This window comes from Coenobita brevimanus, chromosome 89, assembly GCF_032717465.1.
Source record: "Coenobita brevimanus isolate Jiangsu-jjx chromosome 89, ASM3271746v2, whole genome shotgun sequence".
Taxonomy (NCBI): Eukaryota; Metazoa; Arthropoda; class Malacostraca; order Decapoda; family Coenobitidae; genus Coenobita; species Coenobita brevimanus.
Window position 1 is genome coordinate 8,120,612 of NC_137042.1, and position 24,091 is coordinate 8,144,702.

At 44.3% G+C, this 24,091-nt stretch overlaps 1 protein-coding gene across 1 annotated transcript in view; it reads right to left on the reverse strand.

Moving 5' to 3' along the window:
- Positions 1-3,688: 3,688 nt before the first annotated feature.
- LOC145411352 (calcium-activated chloride channel regulator 2-like) overlaps positions 3,689-24,091 on the reverse strand; it is a 121,937-nt gene continuing 101,534 nt past the window's right edge. The window contains exons 5-8 of the mRNA XM_080281378.1: positions 9,381-9,507; positions 7,551-7,802; positions 5,434-5,661; positions 3,689-4,761 (exon numbers count right to left, since the gene is read on the reverse strand). Of these exons, the coding sequence (XP_080137504.1) occupies positions 3,689-4,761; positions 5,434-5,661; positions 7,551-7,802; positions 9,381-9,507 (1,680 nt within the window). The remainder of the gene's footprint in view (positions 4,762-5,433; positions 5,662-7,550; positions 7,803-9,380; positions 9,508-24,091) is intronic.

The window sequence follows — 24,091 nt, forward strand, 5'->3', positions numbered from 1 at the left end:
AATTGTTATACTTGAAGAATAACAATCACACTCTGAAACACTGCCTAACCTGCAGAGGGTCCACGTTGGGCCGAAATGATTGCCACTTCTTAAAAAAAAAAAAAAGAAAAAGAAAAAAAAACACACACACTTTAGATACATGAGTGTAATTCTTAATCTGAACAACTCATGGCATTGTCAAATCATGGCATATTACACTCCTCTTATCTACGTTATGTTTCTTTTCCAAGCACACTTTCTGCTGGGTTTACATTTTAGAGCACAAAAAGTTTTACTGTCATTCAGCACTACGACTCCAGTGATCCGCATGGTCAAAGAACGAGCGGTGGGAGTTGCTTGTCCTGAAAGAGGTTGTGAACACGATAGCCACACACCAAATTTCGATACATCTGACTACTGATCTTCGACAAGACCCACCGACATGTTTTTAACTAAAAGCACTTCGGCTAATACCACTGCCCCAGTTCTGAATGAGATAGCTATAGAACGTATTCCATACAGACGGTGGGTATTAGCGCCGAAGCGGTGACATGCATGTGAAGGTGTGTGGCACGTAGGAGGGCTGATAGGCCTCAGGGAACGAACCGTCAAGTCTATGCCCAGAGTCGTTCACATAAAAAAAAAAAAAAAAAAAAAGTGTGAGCAAGGACGCCACCATCACACTATCGGTATCCACGACTCGTTCACCACAAGTACAAAAATAGACATGGCCTACATGAAATTTGGCACAAAAAAACTATGTACATCATATACAAAAGGAACGGTGCTCTTATAAATACATCATAGAGGAAATCATGTGCAGAATCTTCTTCCCAGGTGGACGACAAATTCATATTATATCAAGTACGAGAAATATTACAATTGAGGGTCGTATTTCTAGTCGCTTCGGATATTTCGTTTCGTCACTTACCCAGCGATTTATTTTGCCTGTTATATCACATATGTTACCGAGACAACCTATGGCGATACAAAAATACATAGGTAACATAAGAGAGAATATTGGCGTGTAATAAATCGCTAAGAAAAAGGTGCTACGAAGCTCCAATGCCACTGAGGTACGCAGCCTGAAGTGGCATAGGAAGCTTCAAACACCTCTGGCACAGTGAGTTATTTTGCAGCTACATATTAAAAGGCTCTTGTATGTTTATCCCCATCATTTTAATATCGACAACGTTTGCATCAAGAATATAAAAGACAATGCTGAGGTTTAATGTACATAATAAATCGCTAAGAGCGAAGTGCTACGAAATTTCCATTGCCACTCAGAATACGACCCCCTGGGAGACAGCCACCGGTGGTGAGTGAAAAAGGGCAGGAGCTATGGTACGAACACGAGGCAAGCGACACCACTCCCCCCTCCCAACAATGAGAAGCCGACACACACACACACACATACACACACACACACACACGCACACGCACATACAAAGAGTTCACAGCTAAATATTATTATGAATTAGAAAACTTAAAACGGTATGTAGTCTCCAAGTCCTTCGGTGAGTGGAGTGCTTCGCTTAGCTGGAGGCACGGACCGACTGAGACTTGATCAAGGTCGAACAAGTCACCTTGGAATGCGCACTGGGCAACCTCGGGATGAGCAACGGGTCACCTCGGAATGCGCAAAGGGTCACCTCGGAAAGCGCAGGCCACGGGATACAGGTCTCTTATTCATCACTGATGGTTCACCGTATCAGATGACCGAAATTAATGTACAGTTATTACATTCACAAGTTGCGTTAAATCTACATCTTCATGCACCACACAGATGGCACTGAGCACAAGCATCAAAACTCATTAAGTAAACACACTGTTGCACTGAGAGTGGAGACCGAGGAGCGGTGGGTTGGAAAGGAAGGAGTAGAGGGAGAAGGTAATGTAGAGGGAGGAAGGAGAGAAGGAAGAAATGTGGGCATGTAGTTACACAAGAAAAATGCACAGAAAGTTGAAGGAAAGGCGACTAGTTATGCAGGGAAGGAGGATGGTAAGTTGAGGGTGGGACAGAGGCAGCCACTCTGAAGGGAGAAGAGTACTGGGGAAATAGACTAGGGAGAAAATGGATGCAAATACGTAAAAAGATAAATAGGAAGACGAGATGCTAAGGTCCGTATGTACAAGAAACGAGAAAGTGATGTGGAGTCGAGGGGAAGCAGGCAATCAAACTGTGAGATGGGAGAAGGAGGGACGAAAAAAGGCTGCTACAGGGATGAATGGGAGAGAGGGAAAAATAAAAAGGTAGCTAAATACGTGGCTGAGGAAGAAAGCTTGAACGAAAAGGGCAGATAGAGAGGTGAATGGGCAAAAGGTATGAATTAAAAAGGCACCTAAAGAGGTAGATGGAGGAAGAGGAGGAATGGAAGATGTAGCAAGAGGTGAACAGGGAAAGGGGGACAAGTGAGGGCAGAGGGTGCTGGTGGTAGGTGGGCTGGGTAGAGGAGAGAGGGTTCAGCCAAGGGTTCAACACAGTCAATGGGTGTAGATGAAAAGTAGTAGTGTGGGAGGAATGGAGGGCGTGAGAAAGAGAGGGTAAGGTGGGGTGGGGTGCATGAAGGGAAGTGATCAGAGGGTGTGTGTGGAGGAGGTGAGAGGATGAAGGGATGTGATGATACGAAAGGAGTGGGATGGGTGACGAGAATTGATGAGACGGGTAGAAATAACGTATAATGACGTGACAGAACGATGCAAAGTGGATGGATGTGTAGTATGGTACGAGGGTGAGTGTGAGGGAAGAAGTAAAGAGAATGGCATGGGGAAGATGAGGAAAGGGGACTGGGAGGTGGAGGTGGATGAGAAATGATGTAGTGGAGGCATGATGTGAGGTGATGAGAAGGAAGAAGAAGAAGCAAGGAGAGACAAGGACGACGGCAGTAAAGACAATACAAAGTGGACGTCAGAAAGAAAAGAGTAAGGAGGAGTCAAAGGAAGTGGAAAAGAACAGAAACGAGGGAAGGATAAGGAAAAAAAAAATGAAGGTGAAAATGGTTAAAACATTCTGAAAAAGGAAAGGACAAAGAAAGAAACAGACACCACGGAATGAAAAGATAAAGGTGGCCTGAAAGAGGTTAAAACATTTTACTAGACGTGAGGCCTCTATCTCTTTCCTTCTCCCTCTCCTCACCCCTCCCTCCCCTCCCCAGCCTCCTCCATTCCCTACCTTGCACTGTTAGTGTATTGCCTAATAATACACTCATTAGATGTACTTGAGGCAGCCACCCAGACTTTAACTTCAATACAGAGCGGTTTCATAAAATGTTCAAACTCCTGCGGTGCACCCTTGAATACAGTTATTGTTATGGCCATGTCACCAGAAGTGCCTGTGTTTAACATTCACAAAAACACAAAGTTCGTCTTCCGGTGTGACATGTGGTGTTCTGTTACTGGCGCCCAAGGAACACTAATCATACTATTGATATGAAGTACAATTCATATTCACGTCACTTATAGTTTTATTACGGGTAATCATCGCACCTAGTGAAGGTGTCCACTTCCCACTAGTGTAAAGAAAGTCACCGGGCACATCAAACACTAAAAATTGACATTCGAGGTTTAACCTAAGAACCAGAAAACCTTAAATGTTCCAAGCTAGGGCCTCTTGCCCACGTATGTTAGTGGAGTGCAGTGTTGAGTGGCGGGGTGGGACTGCCGTGGCGCCACCAGCACATTACTGCCGGTTTACGAGTCCCTGGCCGCTCTACACCTGCGTCACATTTCTCCTCTTCCTCTCCTGACCCAACGGCGTGGCTGCCACCCCGCCGCCCAGCGTCAGGTGGGCTGAGAGGGTGGGTTTGGGCGGGGTGGGTGGAGGCACCTTGGTGGGCCCCGGCCGCCGCACACCCTCCCACGACACAGGTGTGGGCGCCACGGACGAGGAGGGAGGCTGGGGGTAGTCACTGGCGTTGGAATCCTTGTACATAAGCAGTGAGTCCGAGGGCTGAGTGGATATCATGGACCCGCTGTCCATGGCCAAGTTGTCTTCTATGTAGTGTCCGTTGGGTGTGTGGTAGTAGAAGGGGTGGGGCGGGACTGGAGCCACAGTGGGCATGAACTGGGGCACGCCCAAGTCTGGCTGGGGCAGGTTCAGCTCGCTACTCTCCACCCCATCAGGCAGGTCCTGGGGGTGTCGCTTCTCGTGCTCGGCTAGCAGGGTGGAAGCTGGCCAGGACTGGATGGGGCTCATCGCCCTCTTGCCCTGCACCTCGGCCTCGCCCACAGCCAGAGCCTCAGGCGGGGCGGGGGGTTTGGTGATAGAGTCAGTCTCACTGTCGGTGTCGCAGGCGGCGGGGGTTGTGGTGGCCGGCTCCAGCACGTCAATGGCCTGCTTCTCTTGCTTTTGACGTCGGCGGCGCGTGACCACCACTAAGTAGTACACGGCCATGATGAGGATAACCACCAACACGCCACACGCCGCACCCACAATGGCCAGAATATTCCGTGTGGTGAGGGAGGCCGGGCGTGGCGTGGTTACCCCCAGCTCACTCACACTGCCGCTCACAGCGCCTCCCTGAGTGGACCCGCGAATGTTCTCGGTGGTGGTGGGTGGGTGTGGCATGTAGATTTCAGCAGTATTGGACCAGGGCCCCCGGACGTTTGTCCTGCTGACGGCCCGTATGGCCACATAGTACACACCATCGTGCCGTCCCCACCGCACAGTGTGGGTGGACAATTTACCAACCTCAAATGGCGTGGTCCACTCATTAGCTGTCTCGCCGGACCCCTGGCCTGTGGCAGCTGCATTCCTCGAGTACACGATCTCGTATTGCATCGCTGCCGGCACAAACACTGATTATAACACATGTAAAAGAACATTTTGTTTATATATATATTACCTCCACATTAGTGGTACATTCTGCTTTTCTTTATACATTTTTTCTGACTGTGAAATTCTAATGGGAAAAATATTTTTACTATATGGTATACTACTAAGGCAGTAACTATTATGCTACTGCTGCATTTCATTATGGCACAATATTCACAGTAACTCTAGTATCCTGCATAGTTTTCTCGGTCAGGCCCGAGTTACAAGGTGGTATTGTGTGGCGTGGTGTGGTTTGGTGTGGCATGGTAAGGCATAGTGCTCTGTGCTGTGCTGTCATGTTGCGAGGAAGTTGTGTGGTGGGGCAGGTATTTTGTGGTGTGGTATGGGGTGGTGCAGCGTGACAGGAGTGGCGTGGCATGGTGGGACAACTGTTGTGTCTTGTGGCAGGCAGATGTGATGCGTCGTGGTACGGTGCTTGTGGTGCGGTGCGGTGTCACGAGGTAGGTGCAGTGTAGTGTACTGTGGTGTGGTGTGATGTTGTATTATGCGCGGTATGATGAAGCAGGTGTGGTGTTCTGTGCCAGGGTAGGTATGGTGCGAAGCGGTGTGGCGTGGAACGTTGCATGACAGAATTGGTCTGGAGTAGTGAAGCGTGACGTGGCGTGTTGTGCTATGCTTACCTGTGCCGTGGTCGCGCTGGTCTCCGGGTGCCGTCCAGTAGAAGGTCACTTGCTGGACGGGAGGGTTGACTTCGGCCCTTAGATCAGCGATGCGTGAGGGTGGGAGATGAGAGAGGGAGTGGGCGCCCCCAGTGAGGTCCAGGAGGCCCACGGTGATGGTGCGGTACAAGCGGCCAGTGGGGCGGCCTGTCGTGTACGGCACCACAGACCCGCAGCACCTAGGCCAAGCTGTCATAATACCAACACAGTTAACACCGATCATCATTATCATCATCATCATTATTACCGTTACCACCTAACACCGTCGTCGTCATAAACACTACTGTAGTACCACCTCGTATCACCATCAACACTGCTGCCACCTCACGTCATCATCACCATCGGAACCAACACTGTTACCACCTTACACCATCATCATTAGTGCTATCACTGAGCACCAACATCATAATCATCCTGAACTTTTTTACCGTCTAAGGATAGGGTAAGGTAGAACACAAAGTAAAGTGCGAAAGTAGAACTACCAACACATCACGACACTCCATTAATATCTACACAGCATGCCTACGTAAAGCAGTACAGGTAATTCATTGATGAAACACCTGTTCTGTTTTCTAATGAGCAACACTGGGAGGGGAGACTGGGGCGTCCTCAATGCAAGTTACGGTGATGGATGGACAAGTAAAAGACTTCACGTATATAAAATGGTGAAGGAGTGAACTGCTAACAGGTAACTAAAATAAATGAAACGTAAAAGAAAAAAAAAACTATGATATCTATTGAGAAATATATTATAGAATAACTGAACACATAAGCCATTAACTGATACAGATGTGAATAACAAAAAAGAAAGTAAACGACTGGGTCAAAAGAATACGAAGAGTATATATCTGCGAAAAATTTACCTTTAACGTACAAAAGGCTAAAATCATAAAGGAAAAATATATACAACATGACATTTTCTACAGAGCTAGAACAAACAGCTTATCACTAAGTTACACTAGAGAGTACTCGCAGAGCGCATACCTCCGCCAATGCCATTAAAAAGGATCCGGATCCGGATCCAGATCAGGACCAAAATTTAATCTTTTTTTTTTTTGGTCCATGGCCTAGTTGTGGTAATAGTGGTAGTGTGGCTGCGAGGTATTTGTGGTAGTTAATGTGAGCCAGCGTACACTATGTAAAGTACTTGTTGCCAGAGATAACACTGCTTATGTGGTTAGCGTGGCAGTTGTGTTTGTAGTTCGATTCAGCTGATGACTCAAAAGTAGGGCAGTGATGTACCGTACCTTGCCAGTCAGTATTCCTTTACTGTCTTTGCCTGGAAGCATTTTAGGCATCTGTGGAGTGTGTAACTTTATCCAGTAATTCTTACAAAATGCAGTGAGAGAGAGAGAGAGAGAGAGAGAGAGAGAGAGAGAGAGAGAGAGAGAGAGAGAGAGAGAGAGGGAGGGAGGGAGGGAGAGAGAGAGAGAGAGAGAGAGAGAGAGAGAGAGAGAGAGAGAGAGAGAGAGAGAGAGAGAGAGAGAGAGAGTTTCAGGTGAGTCCCAGAGAGTCAAATTTTATCCCACTGAGTTCCCCAAAGAAAAACGTGTCTTTATTACAACGGATTATTTTTCACAGATCCATAAAATCGTTGCAATTCATTTCACACACACACACACACACACACACACACACACAGTCCTGGGATTAAAGAGAATATTAACTCAGACTATATCATCATTTTGCTGGTACCAGTTAGTTATATTCAGCATCAGGAGATATAGAATGAACTGAATGGGTTACCGAAATACTGTATCCAACCCACTGGTCTGAAGTGTCTCCTTTGCCGAATAAAGTCACCAAAGACGGCTTAATAATTGTTCATATTTGTTCATAATAATGGAGAGGTCAATGTTTACAACTGAGAGAGAGAGAGAGAGGGAGAGAGAGACTGTGTGTGTGTGTGTGTGTGTGTGTGTGTGTGTGTGTGTGTGTGTGTGTGTGTGTGTGTGTGTGTGTGTGTGTGTGTGTGTGTGTGTGTGTGTGTGTGTGTGTGTGTGTGTGTGTGTGTGTGTGTGTGTGTGTGTGTGTGTGTGTGCAATGAATCATCCAAGCGAGACAAACATCAAACTTACCTGGATCATAGGAATGGGCGCGGGTGTACTGTGCGCTCATGCCGGCGACGCCCACCTGGCCAGAGTACGGTATGAGGGGCGTGTGACTGACATAGGGGCGTGGGGGGTCGGTGTGGGGGTGAGAGGACACGACGATCTGCGCTGCGCCGTTGTTGTCAGTGAGGAAGATGGTGAGGGTGTAGCGGGCGGCGGGGGCAACGATGGGAGGCAAGTACCGTGAGTATATGCCATCGTTCTTGGTGATGTCCGCGTCTGAAATGCGTATACGATGGACGATTTACTGCCTGTACCGCATTACTGCAACACGGGAAGCTATAAAACAATATATCGAGGTAACGTTGACCAAGACATACTTCTACCAGCTTCATGTGCGAGGCCTAAATGGACAAATAAATAATCGCAAGTTTAAAGCCCAGTCCTAAAAGCTTATGTGAATATAAAGAAGTCTAAATTGTAATTACATCCAAACTAAAAAGCCTACAGTTAAATGCAACACCCCCAAATATTTATTGACGCCTTCACGTCGGCTGTCTCTATATTTATTTTTGCTATTTTCAAGCAGTTTAATTCATCTCATGCCAGACTTCATTAATCCCTTCATTACTACATATCTTTCCTCAGCTGAACACAATTGTTTGGAGGTGGCGTGACGATAAAAAAAAAGAAAAAAAAAGGACATCATCAGCCTACAAAGGGTTAAAGAGGAACACTTCAACAATTCTAAAGAGTGATTATCATTCCTAAATATACATCTTCAAGAGGACCACCAACGAAGTATATAGTTGAAGCAAGTCTGTCTTTAAAGCTTAATTTACGTCCTAAAAGCTAAACTAGGGATGGTGGAGCACTTCAAAGTAATGTTTAACGAAGACATTACACTGGGCACTTATTTTTAATAAAGGTACTGATACTAAGTCCTTGGCATAATAATGCCACATATTGTTGTTGTTGATGTTGTTGTTGTTGTTGTTCATTCGAACGTGAGCCCTGTGGACCGCAGGTCGATGTTTCCCTTCTACAGCCCAGCATCTTGTTTCGAGGGATAGGGAAGTAGCTGAAGGACGTTTGAAAATAGCACGGGATGGCGTCCCTCTCCAACATCACGCAATAACGAAACTTTAGACCTGCTTTTAAATGTTCCTCCATAAATTATACCACACTCCATGAACATAATTTGGAGCAGAAAATTTAATAGCAAGCAAAAAGTTTAAGTACGCCACACGCTTAAAAGCTGAATAAAATAAAGATTATTTTAATGAGCCTAAAGTTTAATTATGCTTTACGTTAAAAAATCTTTATAAGTGAGAAGCATTTAAAAAGTATTAGGTTAATTATAATACATAATAAATGCTTCATATAATATAGAAACATTACATTTACCAAGTCTACAGCATAACAACAACAACACTTCAAAAACTTAATCTGATCAAGGAACACAAATCTAGTTTAATAATACCACTCTAAACCCCTGAGTAAGGTACATTTAATATGTCAACAGATGGATACTATCACTCTAAAGGCACATTAGGTCTACAGCTGAACGATACGGCTCTAAAAGCTTGGCCTGATCGAAGAATTTGATAAAAAGTCTGTAATTTAATTACACTGCACTGTAACAGTTTCATAAAGAGCTTTAAACAAGTCTACAGTTGAATTAAGACGTATAAAAAAAATCCATTTCAATGTGCAGCAAAGAGAGAGAAAAGAAAAGGCTTAAAGTATGCCACATCCGGAAAATTTTACTTAAAAGAGGAACACTAAACAAGTATCATTAAATTATGCTACATTCTAAATACTAACTTCCTAAAACATAATTATAATGGTTCTCACCGCCACTGCCATTGTCGAACAGCTGGAATTTGATTGGTGCGTATCGACTGCCTGTACTGTTAACACCCAGCCTCTGTAGTGACGCCTCCAACATGGCTCCCACCACAGGCGACCCTCCCCACCACACCTGTAACACATCACGCTAGTATCCCAGCGCACCTGTAACACACCACACTTTCCTAACCTGCCATACATCCAGCATACAGTACATCAATTATCCTTCCCTGTCACACCTGTAATACACACCACACTGGTATCCCATCATTCATGTAACTCACCACAACATGTTAGTATCCTACCACACCTGCAACACACTACATCTTCAGTATCCACACCAAAGCTCTACCATATATATATATATATATATATATATATATATATTTAAAATGATACAGGTTATAATGTCATATATATGATGATACTGGTTATAAAATGTCCATAGAATCCAGAAAACGTTCTTTACTAAGTTTAAGAGCTTTCCAGCTGCGCAGGTGAATCACTGGCATTGGGAACATGAAGACTCTGAACAAACTAAAAAAACTATCCTTCACTGTCTCTGTTTTGGTATGGGAACCATTCTACCAAATAAATCACAATCTTAACCCCTTCAGTTCGATGATGTATTTTTGTGTCTGTTCATTCTTGTTCTCTTCGGACCATTCTATTCAGCCCATAGAAGAAGACATCTCATGTCATGAGGAGGTTAATGAATGCTGAATGTGACCCGCACAGAAAAGTTCCACCTCAGCTTAATAAAGGTGTCTGGAGATAAGAAAAAACAAAAACAAAAATACATAATCCGAGTGAGGTGGTTAATAGCGAGTTTCCTGGTAACGCACCATCCGCCTCTACTTTTAAAACAGCGATGATTATGCAACTCGTTAGTTTTCCACCAGCATGAATTCTGAAAGCCTGGGCAATTTGGAGAACTTGTGGTTGAGTAAAAAAAAAAAAAAATGTATAACTGGTGGAACGGTAATATAACTGTGAATTGTGGAAGGGTTATAATATTGTGGAAGGGTAAAGTAATTATTGAAGGGAATAATAAGAATACTGGAAGAGTTAATACATTACTGTAGAAGGGTAAACTAATTGTGGAGAGGTATCACGATGCTCTAAGGGTAAATATACTTAGCTAGGAAAGGTCAAATAGGTAAGTAGGGTACAGTAATTGGGGAAGGATACATACATAACTGTGGAAGGGCAATTATCTTATTATGGAAGGGTAAAATAATCATGGTAGGTTAAAATGATGGGCAAGTACATAACAGTGGAAAGATACAAAATAATGAAGGTTAAAATACTGCAGAAGGTTGAAATAATTATGAATGGGAGAAATAACTGCATAACTGGAGTAAATTAATATTCAACGACATAATTATTGTGGAAGGGCACAATGATAATGACTACCACATCCCCTCCTTCCCTGGGAAAGAAGAAAAAAGATTTATTACTGTTGTTGTTATTATTATTATTATTATAATTATTATTATTATTTATTAGTATTATTACTACTTCTACCGGTACTACTACTGCTACTACTACTATTATTATTATTATTATTATTGTGACGATAGTGTGACTGATGATGATGAAAATGGTGCACGATGATCTTAGTACTGTACAACTCGAGGAAGTGTAAAATAATATGTGATTAAAGGTGCGCTGGAACGACTGAGTGCACTCCTGCAGATGAAAAGGCCGCCACCAGATTACACCACCACTACACACCCACAGACTTTACACACTTGCTTAAAATCTTCGCTAGATCCAGGCTTGACTTCTTCACTACAGGAAGTCTCTCTCAACCTGAATGAAATCGTTTAGGGATAGCAAGATCATGAGGGTACGGAATGGGTTAGGGAAGGACATTTCTAAACCTATCATTACGAGAGGAGTTCCCTTTGCTGATAAAACTTGCTTGAGGGGTGTGTTGGGTGGAAAGAAGGCAGGTTAATGGCGGAGGACTGAATGACGAGGAGGTGATTCGTTTCAGGGCGTCTTCCGGGACTAAGGCGTCTGGCGTTTTGGAAACGATTTTCAGGCTTCTAGCCTTTGGTTCCTTCTTTTCTGCATTAAAACAGATAACTAGTTGCAAGAAAACACGGAAGAGGCGTCGCTGTACTGACAATATGAGCCCTTTCAGGACTTTTTTCTGACTATGGCTATTTTTCTTTTCATTGCCAGATATTAATTCACCTTAGCACAGACTTTCAAACTGCTGAGGTTATATATAGTTCTTAATAACCCTGTTTCTATATGAGGTCTGTCTAAAATTGAACAAAACCGCAGGTAGGCAGAACTGCCAAAAGAGAAGACATCACCTCTTGGGGCGCCGCTTCCAGGACAATTTGCCTAACAAGCTTGTTCTGGTCTCATTACCTGAAAGAAGCATTTAATTAGTTACGTGCATGACACTCGTTACAAATTTTACCCTCGGAAATTAATCTTTATCTGAATTTTTATTAATACAATAGGAGGAGGAGGCCGTAGCACGGGCCGAACAGGGTAGTACTCCCGAGGGGAATGGGAATGCTGGTGATAGGGAGAGCTGGAGCTCCTGTTTCACTAGCTATCTAACCATCCCCCTTTGCTGACCTTTTCAGTGTGACAGTAACATGGAGAGTAGACCAGCATAGTCTCCCAAACATTACCTCTAACTATCTATGCACTACACCACATGCACTTTACATTTCACACAACGTATCCCACTACGTTACAGGGGTTGGCGCCAGCAAGGGCATGCGGCCAGAAAACTTTGCCCCCGCTACCTAGTGGCGGACTTCTGGGGGGAGGCGTGGCGGGGGTTCCGCCGGCATAGATCATGGGTCCAGGGCGAGATGGGGCTCGGGCCTGTGCTAGAGGGTACAGGGCACAGGTTCCCAGGCAGCCGCTTCCGCCCAATAGAGAGGGGCCCGAACCTGGGAGTAGCGTCCCAGGAGGCTGCCCTATCAGTGAGTGTATAATGGCGGGATAGTTGCAGTGCCAAGACGCGCTTGGAGGGTGTCCCTGCAGCTGTCCTGGCAGGGTGCCCTGAGGCCACTACCACAGCCACTGGTAAGCTGGTGGGCTAGGGGTCCCAGATCCATTGCCTGGACCTGGGATTGTGCGGTGAGTGGGACCTGTGCTGTGTTTGTCCCCATTTATTAATACTGAAGATGACAAAACAAAAAAAGGTTTCAAAGCAAGCCTGAGGACAGTAAATCACCCATGGGGATGAGGGTGGGTTCATGGAATGTGGAAGTTTGGAGGGGAAGAGCAGGGGAAGTCGTTGAGGCATTCAGTAGGAGGTGGGTGGACGTGGCGTGTTTGCAGGAAGTCCGGTACAGGGGTGGATCAGCCAGAAAGATTGTTGGGAAGGACTGTTGCTATAAGTTGTTTTGGCAGGGGAGGACAGATGGATATGGAGGTGTTGGTGTGATGGTTGGAGAAATGGGTGGAATATGTTATGAATGTTTTGAGAGTAAGTTTATAGGATATTGGTTGTGAAAATTCTGTTGGGAAGAAAGATAGCTGTGATTATATCGGCATATGCTCCACAGGCAGGATTGGATGAATCAGAGAAAGATAGATTTTGGGATGATTTAATACGTGTAGTGGGTGGTATGCGTGATGATGAGATAGTGATGTTGGGAGGGGACTTAAATGGTCATGTAGGTGAAGCAGCCCAAGGTTATGAAGGAGTGCATGGGGGCTGAGCAAATGGTCTAAGGAATGCAGAAGGGGAAGGATACTCGAGTTTGGGGAGGCAACGGACATGATTGTGTGCAACACATATTTTAGGAAAAGAGACAGTAGGTTAATTACGTATGAGTCTGGGGGAAATAGCAGTCAGATAGATTATTTTCTGGTTAGGAGGGCCGATAGGAGGTTAGTGAGGGATGTTAAAGTTATAGGAAGTGAGGAGTGTGTGCAGCAGCACAAACTACTGATTTGTGATATGGTGCTTAAAGAACAAATGATGAAAAAGAGGACTTATGTACCTAGGAGGAAAATATGGAAGCTGAAAAACCAAGTAGTAAGGGATGCCTTCTATAGCGAGTTGAGGAGAGTGGTGGCTGAACAGGAGGCTGTAGACAGAGGCGTTAATGAACAGTACAGAGCCCTCAAGAACAATTTCTTGAGAGTTACTGATGTAACATGCGGCTGGACAAGAGGACCACCAAGACATAAAGTAACTTCATGGTGGGATGAGGGTGTAGAAGCTGCAATTAAGGAGAAAAGAAGGCTTTTCCGGGAATGGAAGAAGGGTGGTAGCAAAGAGGAATATTTGGCTGCCAAGCGTAGGGCTAGGAGAGAGGTATACAGGGCAAAGTCTGAGTCACAGAGACAATTACTTGATAACCTAAATCATGGGGAAAGGAAAAATATATTTAGGGTGGCAGGTCAGGTGAAGAGGGATAATCGGGATATCATAGGTGAGCAGTGTGTGAAGAATGATGAAGGAAGGGTAGTGGTGAACAGTGAGGATATTAAAGATGCATGGAGAGAGCATTATAACCGGTTGTTGAATGAGGAGTTTGACTGGGACAGGGAAGGTTTGGAGCCAGCAGATCCAGTGTCTGGCCCTTGGCCTTTGATTGATACTGCTACTGTGAGTGAGGCAATAGGCAGGATGAGGGTGGGGAAGGCAGCAGGTGTGTCTGGGTTGACTGCCGAAATGTTGAAGGCCTCAGGCGATATGGGGTGAGTTTAGTCACTGACCTGATAAATAGGATTATTTATGAGTGTGTTGTCCCAGATGATTGGCTGAAGAGTGTAATTGTAAATGTGTATAAAGGGAAGGGTGATGCCCTGGAAAGAGGGAATTATAGAGGTATAAAGCTTTTAGATCAGATAATGAAGGTAATGGAGAGAGTTTTAGAAGGTATGATTAGAGAAAGAGTGAATATTGATGAGATGCAGTTTGGGTTTATGCCAGGTAGGGGGACCACTGATGCCATATTCATTGTTCGACAGCTTCAGGAAAAATATATTGGTAGGAGAAGGGATCTTTATTTTGTTTTTGTTGATTTGGAAAAGGCCTTTGACAGAGTCCCTAGAGAGGTGGTGAAGTGGGCAATGAGAAAGCTTGGCTTGGAGGAGTGGCTGGTTAGGGTGGTTATGGCCATGTATGTGGGTGCTCACACCCAGGTGAGAGTGAATGGAGATTTGAGTGATGAGTTTTCCGTGAATGTTGGTGTGCATCAGGGGTCAGTCTTGAGTCCCATGTTGTTTATCATGGTACTTGAAGCCCTTTCACGTGACTTTAGAAACGGACTCCCGTGGGAGTTGTTGTATGCTGATGATTTGGTGTTGATTGCAGAGAATGAAAGGGAGGCGGAGGAAAGGTTTAGGAAGTGGAGAGATGGTATGGGGCAAAAGGGTTTAAGGGTAAATGCAGATAAAACAAAAGTGATGATATCTAGGGTTGGTGGCGGTACTGTCAAAGACGAGGGAAAGTGGCCATGTGCAGTTTGCCACAAGGGCGTGGGAAGTAATTCCATCTTGTGCGGTGTGTGTGATAAATGGGTGCATAAGAGATGTAGTGGTATCAGAGGTAGACTGCGAGATAATGCTGATTTTATGTGTACGGCGTGCCGGGGTGAGCAGGTGGAGATCGTCAGACGTGAAAGAATTGAACTTGCTGGTGAATCTCTTGAGTGTGTGGAAGAGTTTTTGTATTTAGGAGACATGTTGTGTGCTGGAGGTGGGGCTGGAGCTAGCTCTGTGGCTAGGGTGAGAAGTGGTTGGAAGAAGTTCAGGGAGCTCTTGCCTCTCCTGACATTGAGGGGGCTCTCCCTACGTGCTAAGGGGTCTTTGTATGCAGCGTGTGTTAGGAGTGTAATGCTGTATGGCAGTGAGACCTGGGCAGTGAAGGAGGAAGACATTCGCCGGCTCAGACGTACAGAAATGACAATGATTAGGTGGATGTGCAGTGCGTCCCTGCGTCCAAGGCCTGGAGGGGCTGGGTTTACAATGGAAGAGTTGAGAGGTAGGATGGGACTGGAGTGTATTGGTGTTGTGATGAGGAGAGGTAGATTGAGGTGGTTTGGACATGTGGAGAGGATGGGGGATGATAGTTGGGTGAGGAAGGTGAGAAGTGTTAATATTGGGAGTGGGGTTATGAGGGGTAGACCGAGAAAGACATGGGACGAGGTCATTAAGTGTGACCTTAGGGTTAAGGGACTGAACAGGGAGGCTGCAATGGATCGTGCAGCATGGAGAGCCGCCATTAGGTGACCAAGGCCGACACATGCAAGCATGTTGGAGCCTTTAAAAACGAAAACGAAAACAACGTAAGCATCAAAGGTACCGACGGTCCAACTTTTTTCCTCGTTTTAACTGTGAGCTGTGAAAAAAATTAATGTTTGAATAATGCATTTCAAATTGCTAAATATACCATAAACATTCGGCAGGACCCGTGAAAATGACGCCTACTGATTATCTGGCTCGCTCGTGCTGAAATAAAAACTTTTGTGTATCGGCAAGTGGGGTCCGGCTGGGGGAGCTGGACGCTAACTGCACTTATTAATGGGGAGAACAACACCTGCACCACCACCATCACCTCTGCATCACCATCACCACCACACTTGCATCCCTATTTCTTCATCACTACATCACCATCATACCTGTATCGCCATCACTATCACAACTGCACCACTATCACCGCCACACTTGTACCATTATTCCTTCATCCCCACATCATCACTACACCGGTATCACTATCATCTCACCTGTATAACTATTCCTTCATCACCACACCATCATCACAACTGTAACACCATCACTACACCTGCAACTTTGCACTATTCCACCACACCCGCTACATCCTCATCATGACCACAATTGCACCGCCACCAACACCACGCCTGCACCACCACCACCACCGCCACAACCGTATCACCATCACACTACCAGTACCACACCTGCATCACCATCACACCACCGCCACCACAACTGCATCACTAGCAACACCGCGACACCTGCATCAACATGACATAACTTGCATTATCATCGTCATCACCATCACCATCATACCTACACCACACCACACCGATTGTGTCAAGGCCAACACACCTACACCACCACCACCTCACATGCCCTTCCACTACACTTGTGCATCACTACACAACACACACACACACACACATACAGAGAGAGAGAGAGAGAGAGAGAGAGAGAGAGACAGAGAGAGAGAGAGAGAGAGAGAATGGTGGCGAAAGAGTTGGTAGAAGGTATCATGACTTGATTTTTTTTTTCCTGCTCCGATCTTCTCGATAGTTGTGTGCATTTTTTTTCTTATACCTTCAATACGATGGTCTTTTTTATTATATTTTTGCCACTGCCTGACGATATTTAGCCTATTTACATCGGGAGAGCCAACCCGAACCGATCGGCTAAGGAAGTGTTTACCTGATCCCTTCAATTCAAAGTCTCTCTTCAGTTGAATAAAATCTTCAAGAATTTGTAAAAAAAATACGAAGGATTTCGTCGCTGTGAAGGTGATAATGTAACTGCACTAAATTCTACCGTGTTTATTTTCATGGATAAAAAGGTTACAGGTGGAAATAATGCCAATAACGCTTGATGGTCTTAGTGGTATAAGGCGCTGCAGCTGAAGGGTCAGGTGAAAGTTTACATGTGAGGGGTAGATGGGGACTGCTTCTCACGTAATATCACTCTGGGGATGAGGCTGGTTATCCTCGCCTTAGACGTCTGAACTAAACAGCCTACTCATTTTTTTTTTTTTTTTAAATCGAAGCGAAGATGCACTTGACAGGTTGGTGATGAGTTACTGAACGCAACGTGTCCAAATAACATCGTTGTATTTCAAATAATTATCGGTAATGTGAATCGAAAATTACTAACTCAAATACAATGATGTTATTCGAACATGTCGCATTCAACCAACCATCACCAACCTGTCAAGTGCATCTTCGCCTCGATAATAAAAACTGAGTAATAGTCCAGGGCCCCTATATTCCCAGTGGGGCATTAATGGAGTGGATGACAGACAGACAAAAAACATCAAGAACTAAAACTTCATTAGTATTCCACAAGAACAACTAATTATATGATCATCACTGGTAGATCTCTTACGTAAAGCCCAATTAATAAGCAATTAACAGCAGCAGCTGAATCTTATATACTGTACAGTATTTCATTATATTATCGGTACACCTCTCTCTCTCTCTCTCTCTGAGCTAAAATGTATTTCAAGAATGACCACAATCACGAGGGCAAACAAAAGAAGTATTGTAAACCAGAACAATGCCCTCAGGATAACAAGAAAAATTAGTGAACGCACAAGAGATACTGACAAACATCCTGGAATACTATTACACTACAACACACAAGCCGAACTCTGACCTTACCCTGTGACCTTGACCTCTACCTGGTTGCTCTCAAAATCGAATTCCTTCATCTTTGGCTTACCCATAACTCTTCCATCAACTCTGGTCTTAAATGGATAAAAACTGTTAAGGCAGACACTGATCTTTTGACCTTTTATTAAAAAAAAAAAAAAAAAAAAAAAAAAAAAAAAATCGCCGTCTTGGCTGATCCTCAACACTTCCAACTAGTTTTGTCTAAACCAGGTGAAAGTAATTTATTTACTATGTTCAAACTCTGATACATACGGGTTGACCTCTGACCTTGGAATGTAATTTTGCCCTTTCATTTATTGTCCTCAAAACCGACCCTGTCCATCCTTGGCTTACTGTCAACTTCTCAACCAAGTTTGATCTAAATCTGACGAAAACTTTTAAAGCCGACCGTATGTGAACTTGACCTTTGACCTACTGTCCCCTAAAAAAAGGAGGGGGGGAGGTCTTTCCCTTGGCTGACCATCACCCCATTCATCATGTTTGTTTAAATCGGCTCAAACTGTCGAAGAAACTAGAACACAACATATTGCTTACTTCCTTGCTTGTTTCAATACCTACAATTCGTTCCCTAACTTTCTCATACAGCTCATCATAGACAGAGTGAGATGTGGAGATACTTGTTAGAAATACAGTACAAACCTACCAGACATTCTCACTATCATTACCCCCTCCTACCCATGCACGTAAAGCCTCTCACTTAGGGAACGTCTTTTTATTTTATTCTTGCTGCCACCTTACAGTTTTACCCTGTTGAGACTGTTCTTGTAGTGCAGGGATTAATGAAGGCTGTAGGTAACCCTTCCGTTAAAAGAATCCCCTAGATTAAATAAAAAGCCTTGATGACGGAAGAGCAAACCAGAAATAGACGCCACTGTGGAGAAAGGATTAAACGCACCAATTAAAACGACCTTAGCGCCGATTCAACCGTATTATAAAGCACTAATTACGACACCGTGTAAAGCATCAAATAGGACGGCACGCAGAAGGATCAATTAGGGAAAGTTTAGGCGCCATTTCAGAACAATTTTAAGCTGCAGTTCAGAGCAGCCAATTAATACCGCCTGTGCATTCCAATCTAGAGAACATTTCAGTCCAATTCAGAGCACTTTCAGGTGAATAACCAGAGCACTTGTAAACACCAAAATCAGAGCACTTTTAAGTCCAAAAGCAGAGCACATTTTAAAATTCATTTCAGAGCATATTCAACTGCAGAATCAAAACACATTTAGATGCATGCTTGGAGCACAGATAAAAGCACCATTTATCCTATTTTCTGAACATCTTCGAGCCACAGTTCAGAACATCTTTCAACTCCATTTCAGAAGACCTTCAGGCCTCAATTCAAAGCGCCTTTCAGCCCGAATAAATAGCGTCTTTATGCCCTAATTCAAAGAATTTCTGCCCAGTTTCAGAGCACCTTTAAGCTCTAACTAAAAACATTTCGGCAACAATTCCATTTACTTTTGAACGCTTATTCATAGCATCTTCATGCTACAATTCCGAATACTTTTCAGCCCCAATTCTGAGCATATTTATGGGGGAAATCTGGAGCACCTTTAAGCACTACAACCCGACCATCCCTCTGTGGTAATGCCAGTGTTTACGCGGTATAATGTGGGCCTCTCCATACTGCACACCGGCAAAGTAACGAGAATGTCCATGAGCCTAACCTAACTAAATCTAACCTAACTCAGCTTTACCTATTCTAACCCAACTTGACCTACTAATCCAACTTGACCTACCCTTATCTAATAATTATGACCCAACAATCTAACATATCCTACCTTAACCTAACCAGACTTAACCAACCTAGTCTAACTTAACCTAACACAACCTTCCATTCGCACCCCTGGGATCAAAATCTAAAGGTCGAGGACGCTTTTTACCATAATAATACCTCTAGGCGACTTTATTTAGAAATGGAAACAATTTTTGGATTAGAGAGGTTTGACTCGGCAATAATCCCTGCACGACGAGGACGTTGGAACAACGAAAAACGTCCTCACGTCGAACGGGTTATGTGCCCAAACCCTGCTCATCAGTCTGTGATAATGCTAGTGTTTACGCGGATTAATGCAAGCCTCTCCATACGGAACAGAGGGCGAGTAACGAGGATGCCCAGGTCGTGTAGGCAGAAATGTTCTTGGGTTAGTTTTAGATGGTTTGTTTATGCTTTTACTCCAACTCAACAATTCTGCCAAACACCTCAGAATCAAATCCTAAGTGAATAATAACATGCAAAATGCGACCAAAATAAATGACCACGGCAATAAACCATGCAAATGAAGAACATCTATTGTATGAACTGGATGATTTTTAAAAATACGGACGTGGGAACCAAGTCTCTCATATCTGCGGCCTCGAAGGGAAGCCTGTGGTGCAATGGTTAGCAAATCTAACTACTAGAAAAACCTAAGTTCGCTTCTCGGGTCGGTCAGACTACTGAAACAAAGTTTGTTTCCCCCGTGTCCCTGGATGCAAATTTCATTGCTACGGGTCGTGTTCTTGAGGAGGATCAAAGCAGAACTTCGTGAAAATTAATCGTCCACCTTAGTGACGCCGTGGGATGAGGTGCGTGGGTGAGGTGGTTAGGGGTGTTTGAGGTATGGGGGTAAAGGATGGAAAGTGGGTGGAGGTATTGATATGAGGGACTAAGAGTGGGAGGAGGTACGGAAGTGAGGGACTGAGAGTGTGTGGAGGTAAGGAGGTGAAGGACTGCGATAATGAGTGAAAGATGGGGTTGGGGAGTGCGGGTGTGGGTAGGAGTTTGGATGGAGGTATAGAGTGGGTGGATAGGGAGAGTAAGTGAAGATGGAGGTATGAAAGAGCGATGTTATACCCAAGTTCGACGTAGGTGCGGGTGTCGATGTAAGTATGTGTGTGGGTGTAGACATGGGTGTGGGTACAGGGTGTGTGCGGGGTGGAGTGTGTAAGTATGAATGGTTGTGGCGTACAATGTAGGTGCGGTACTGTGTGTGTGTGTGTGTGTGTGTGTGTGTGTGTGTGTGTGTGTGTGTGTGTGTGTGTGTGTGTGTGTGTGTGTGTGTGTGTGTGTGTGTGTGTGTGTGTGTGTGTGTGTGTGTGTGTGTGTGTGTGTGTGTGTGTGTCTAAGTCTGGGTGTGGATGTGGGTGTGTGGGAAAGGGTATGGATGTGGGTATTGGTGTGGGTGTGCATAAATAAGTAGTTCTGGGTGTAGTGTAGAGGCCTTATTCATGTGGGCTGAGAAGGCTTCCCAACACCTCTTCCTTACTAATATATTTTGCTTATCACACCTCTTTGTTCTTTTGTATGATTATAATACTTCTTGACGCCTTGACTGACTTTTTTTCTTTTGTTTTCTTTTATCTGGCTTCTCTAAAAACGACGTCACTTTACATACAAGAGACCGTTAAAGTGAAGGAGTCAAGAACCATTTTCACAAATATTTAAGGTGACGTCTTTTGCAGCGTTGTGTTTACTTTCGGATGCCTTTATTTGCAAACTGGATGAGACCTCTCGTAATGATGGGACATATATCATCGAACTTTGCATAAACAGCATACATGAGGACATCAGTGTGTCATATGAAGCTATACTGATACGAAAGAAAAAAAAAAAAAACTGCCAGCGAGCATCCTTAGTTTACAAGAACATGGCACTGTGAGTAGGTGTAACGGGGAATGAAGGTGGTGGTGGTGACTGTGGTGGTGGTGGTGACTGTGGTGGTGGTGGTGGTGGTGGTGTGGTTCCCGTGATCTTAGTTGTTTGTACTTTCCGCCCGTCACACAATATTTCACTTCGTTCTTGGAGTAACTGCACTTGGTCTCTTGTCTCTGCATGTATTCTCCTAATGATTTTCGGATTCTTCGCTACTGCGTTTTAAGTTACTTGAAAGAGTCTTCATTATTTAACGATCTGACAGTTGAGAGAGAGAGAGAGAGAGAGAGAGAGAGAGAGACGCGGAATGTACCACCACCACAACATGCATCATACCAACTCCTACACCATGCCACACCTGCACTACTATAACCACCACCACCACCACCGCCACACCACCTCCACGTCACTCACACCTGCATCACAAAGCCACCTTGCCACCATCAACACATCATCACCGCAGCCACCACACCTTGACCACCATCCCACCTACGCCACCAACACAATCACAGAACTATCACCACATCTACACCACCACCACACCATCACCACAGCACCACACCACTACCACCATCCCCACACCACTATCACCATCACCTCCACATCAACTCGTACACTCCCACCACACCTTCAACACCACCACCACACGGGCACCAATCTTAGCCTCTTGAATCAGGTGACGTGTTTCATCGGTTTATCGCTGCTGCCTCCGAACGACTGAAATGTAATGAGGGAGACTCCATGTAGTTCGAAAAAGCTCTCCTGAACTGAAAAAAAATCGTCTGGAACTAACACGAACTAAATAAATAATACGCCATCGGGCTGGAGACTTTCACAGCTTTAGCCACTGTTCAGTTCAGCGTATACTATGGATGAACTGAGTAATGCAAGTCAGCAGGCACTTCTACACGCATATACATCGTGCATATATAAACACTGCAGAGAGGAACACACTGGATGATACTGCACACACACACACACACACACACACACACACACACACACACACACACACACACACACACACGGCCATTACGATGAAGTACACACAAACACATATATCGTAAACAGATACATACACAAGCACACACATCACACTTTAGTATGCACATACACATACATCAAGATTTAGCAAACACAAACACATAAATCACAACTTGGCAGACACACAAACACATAAATCGCTATATCGTACACAGAAAAGCTGTTATACGGTAGCACCCATTACATAACGTACAAATGCACAGTCAATGTACTGCCATTACATATGACAGGTGTACACACAACAAAAAAACTATCGTTACACCTTCTGCGCGATATAAAATGACACACGAATGAAGGTTTTTGATAACAGCCTCCTCCATTGGTATCCCTGCGTGTGTTTGTTGCATATTTATTATAAGCTATATCCATTGCTTCTCCCATGCATATTTCTACCTCGTCCTATTTGGCAACTCACCCACTGTCAGGCTTACCAACCCTAGCGAGACAGCCAGGTTGTTCAGTATGAAACACATCGGACCCCCCTGTAACGATAGTTTTTTTGCTGTGTGTACATTATCGCAGAAGTATATTTATCTCTCTATCTTCGCATTCTAAAACAGTGGATGAAACTTTGAGGTAATGTATGCTCCAGAGATTTCTTTTTTATATGTACGTCCGCTGCTTCTTGTAATACAGGATAAAGATGGAAATTTTGGTGACATTCAGAAATATTTGCCAGGCAAAATAAAGATCAACCATTAACTGTGAAACCATCGATCGCCGGGGTTATGTATCATTACCCCTCTTGCTTTACACTATGAAACACAGAATGAGGAAGTCTGAAGTACTGTGTTGGTTACTTCAGAAACTATGTACTTTTTTCTATGCAGCCCGCGAGTGTCATTTGAAATCTCTTCTTGTTGTCGCCACATGATTTCTTTCAGTGTATGGAGGGCACCCTAGTAGCGAAGGAACTAATTAAAGATGAATCTAGCCCCTCTAGTTCAAAGTTTCTCCGGAGCTTGATTGATTTTTCAGAACGCGGCAAGAATAAAACGGAAACGACATTTTCCGCGAAGAGGCTATATATTCCGAAGAACAACAGCCTGGCCTCGGGCCCCTATACCCCTAGTAGATAATATATGGTTGGTTGTTCCTGTTACATAAACATATCAAGAACTATCGCTCAGATCCACGTCCACAGATCCTGCAGGTGATTATAAGTATCGCCTGTCCGACATAATTAGCAAATGCATGATAAAGAGTCTGCATAAAGAGTATTATTACAAAGAGGTCGATGGACTGGCAGTGTGATAATATTTTGTTGATTATCATGCCACCAAAAGGAGTAAACTGGTCAACTGTCCTTAAATGTACCGGGCGTGTACTACTACCTACATCTCGAAGGGGGTAGTGTGGGACTTATTTTTTATGATCTTTGTTTATGTAGGAAGGTTAAGAATGTTTGTGCTACCATCCACTGTGTAAAGAACGTTTGTACTACCATCCGCTGTACTGTATATAACAAGTGTACATACATTACTATACATTACGCAGATAGGAAGTAGCCTACATTACACAGGAGTATACACACATCGCTATAACGTAAGAGGACAGACTGTGATCATAATACTATCCATTGCATATGACATATGTTCCTTCATCTATTCGATACAAGAAGTGCTCACTGTCAGCTGAGAAAGTAAAATCATCGCTATAAC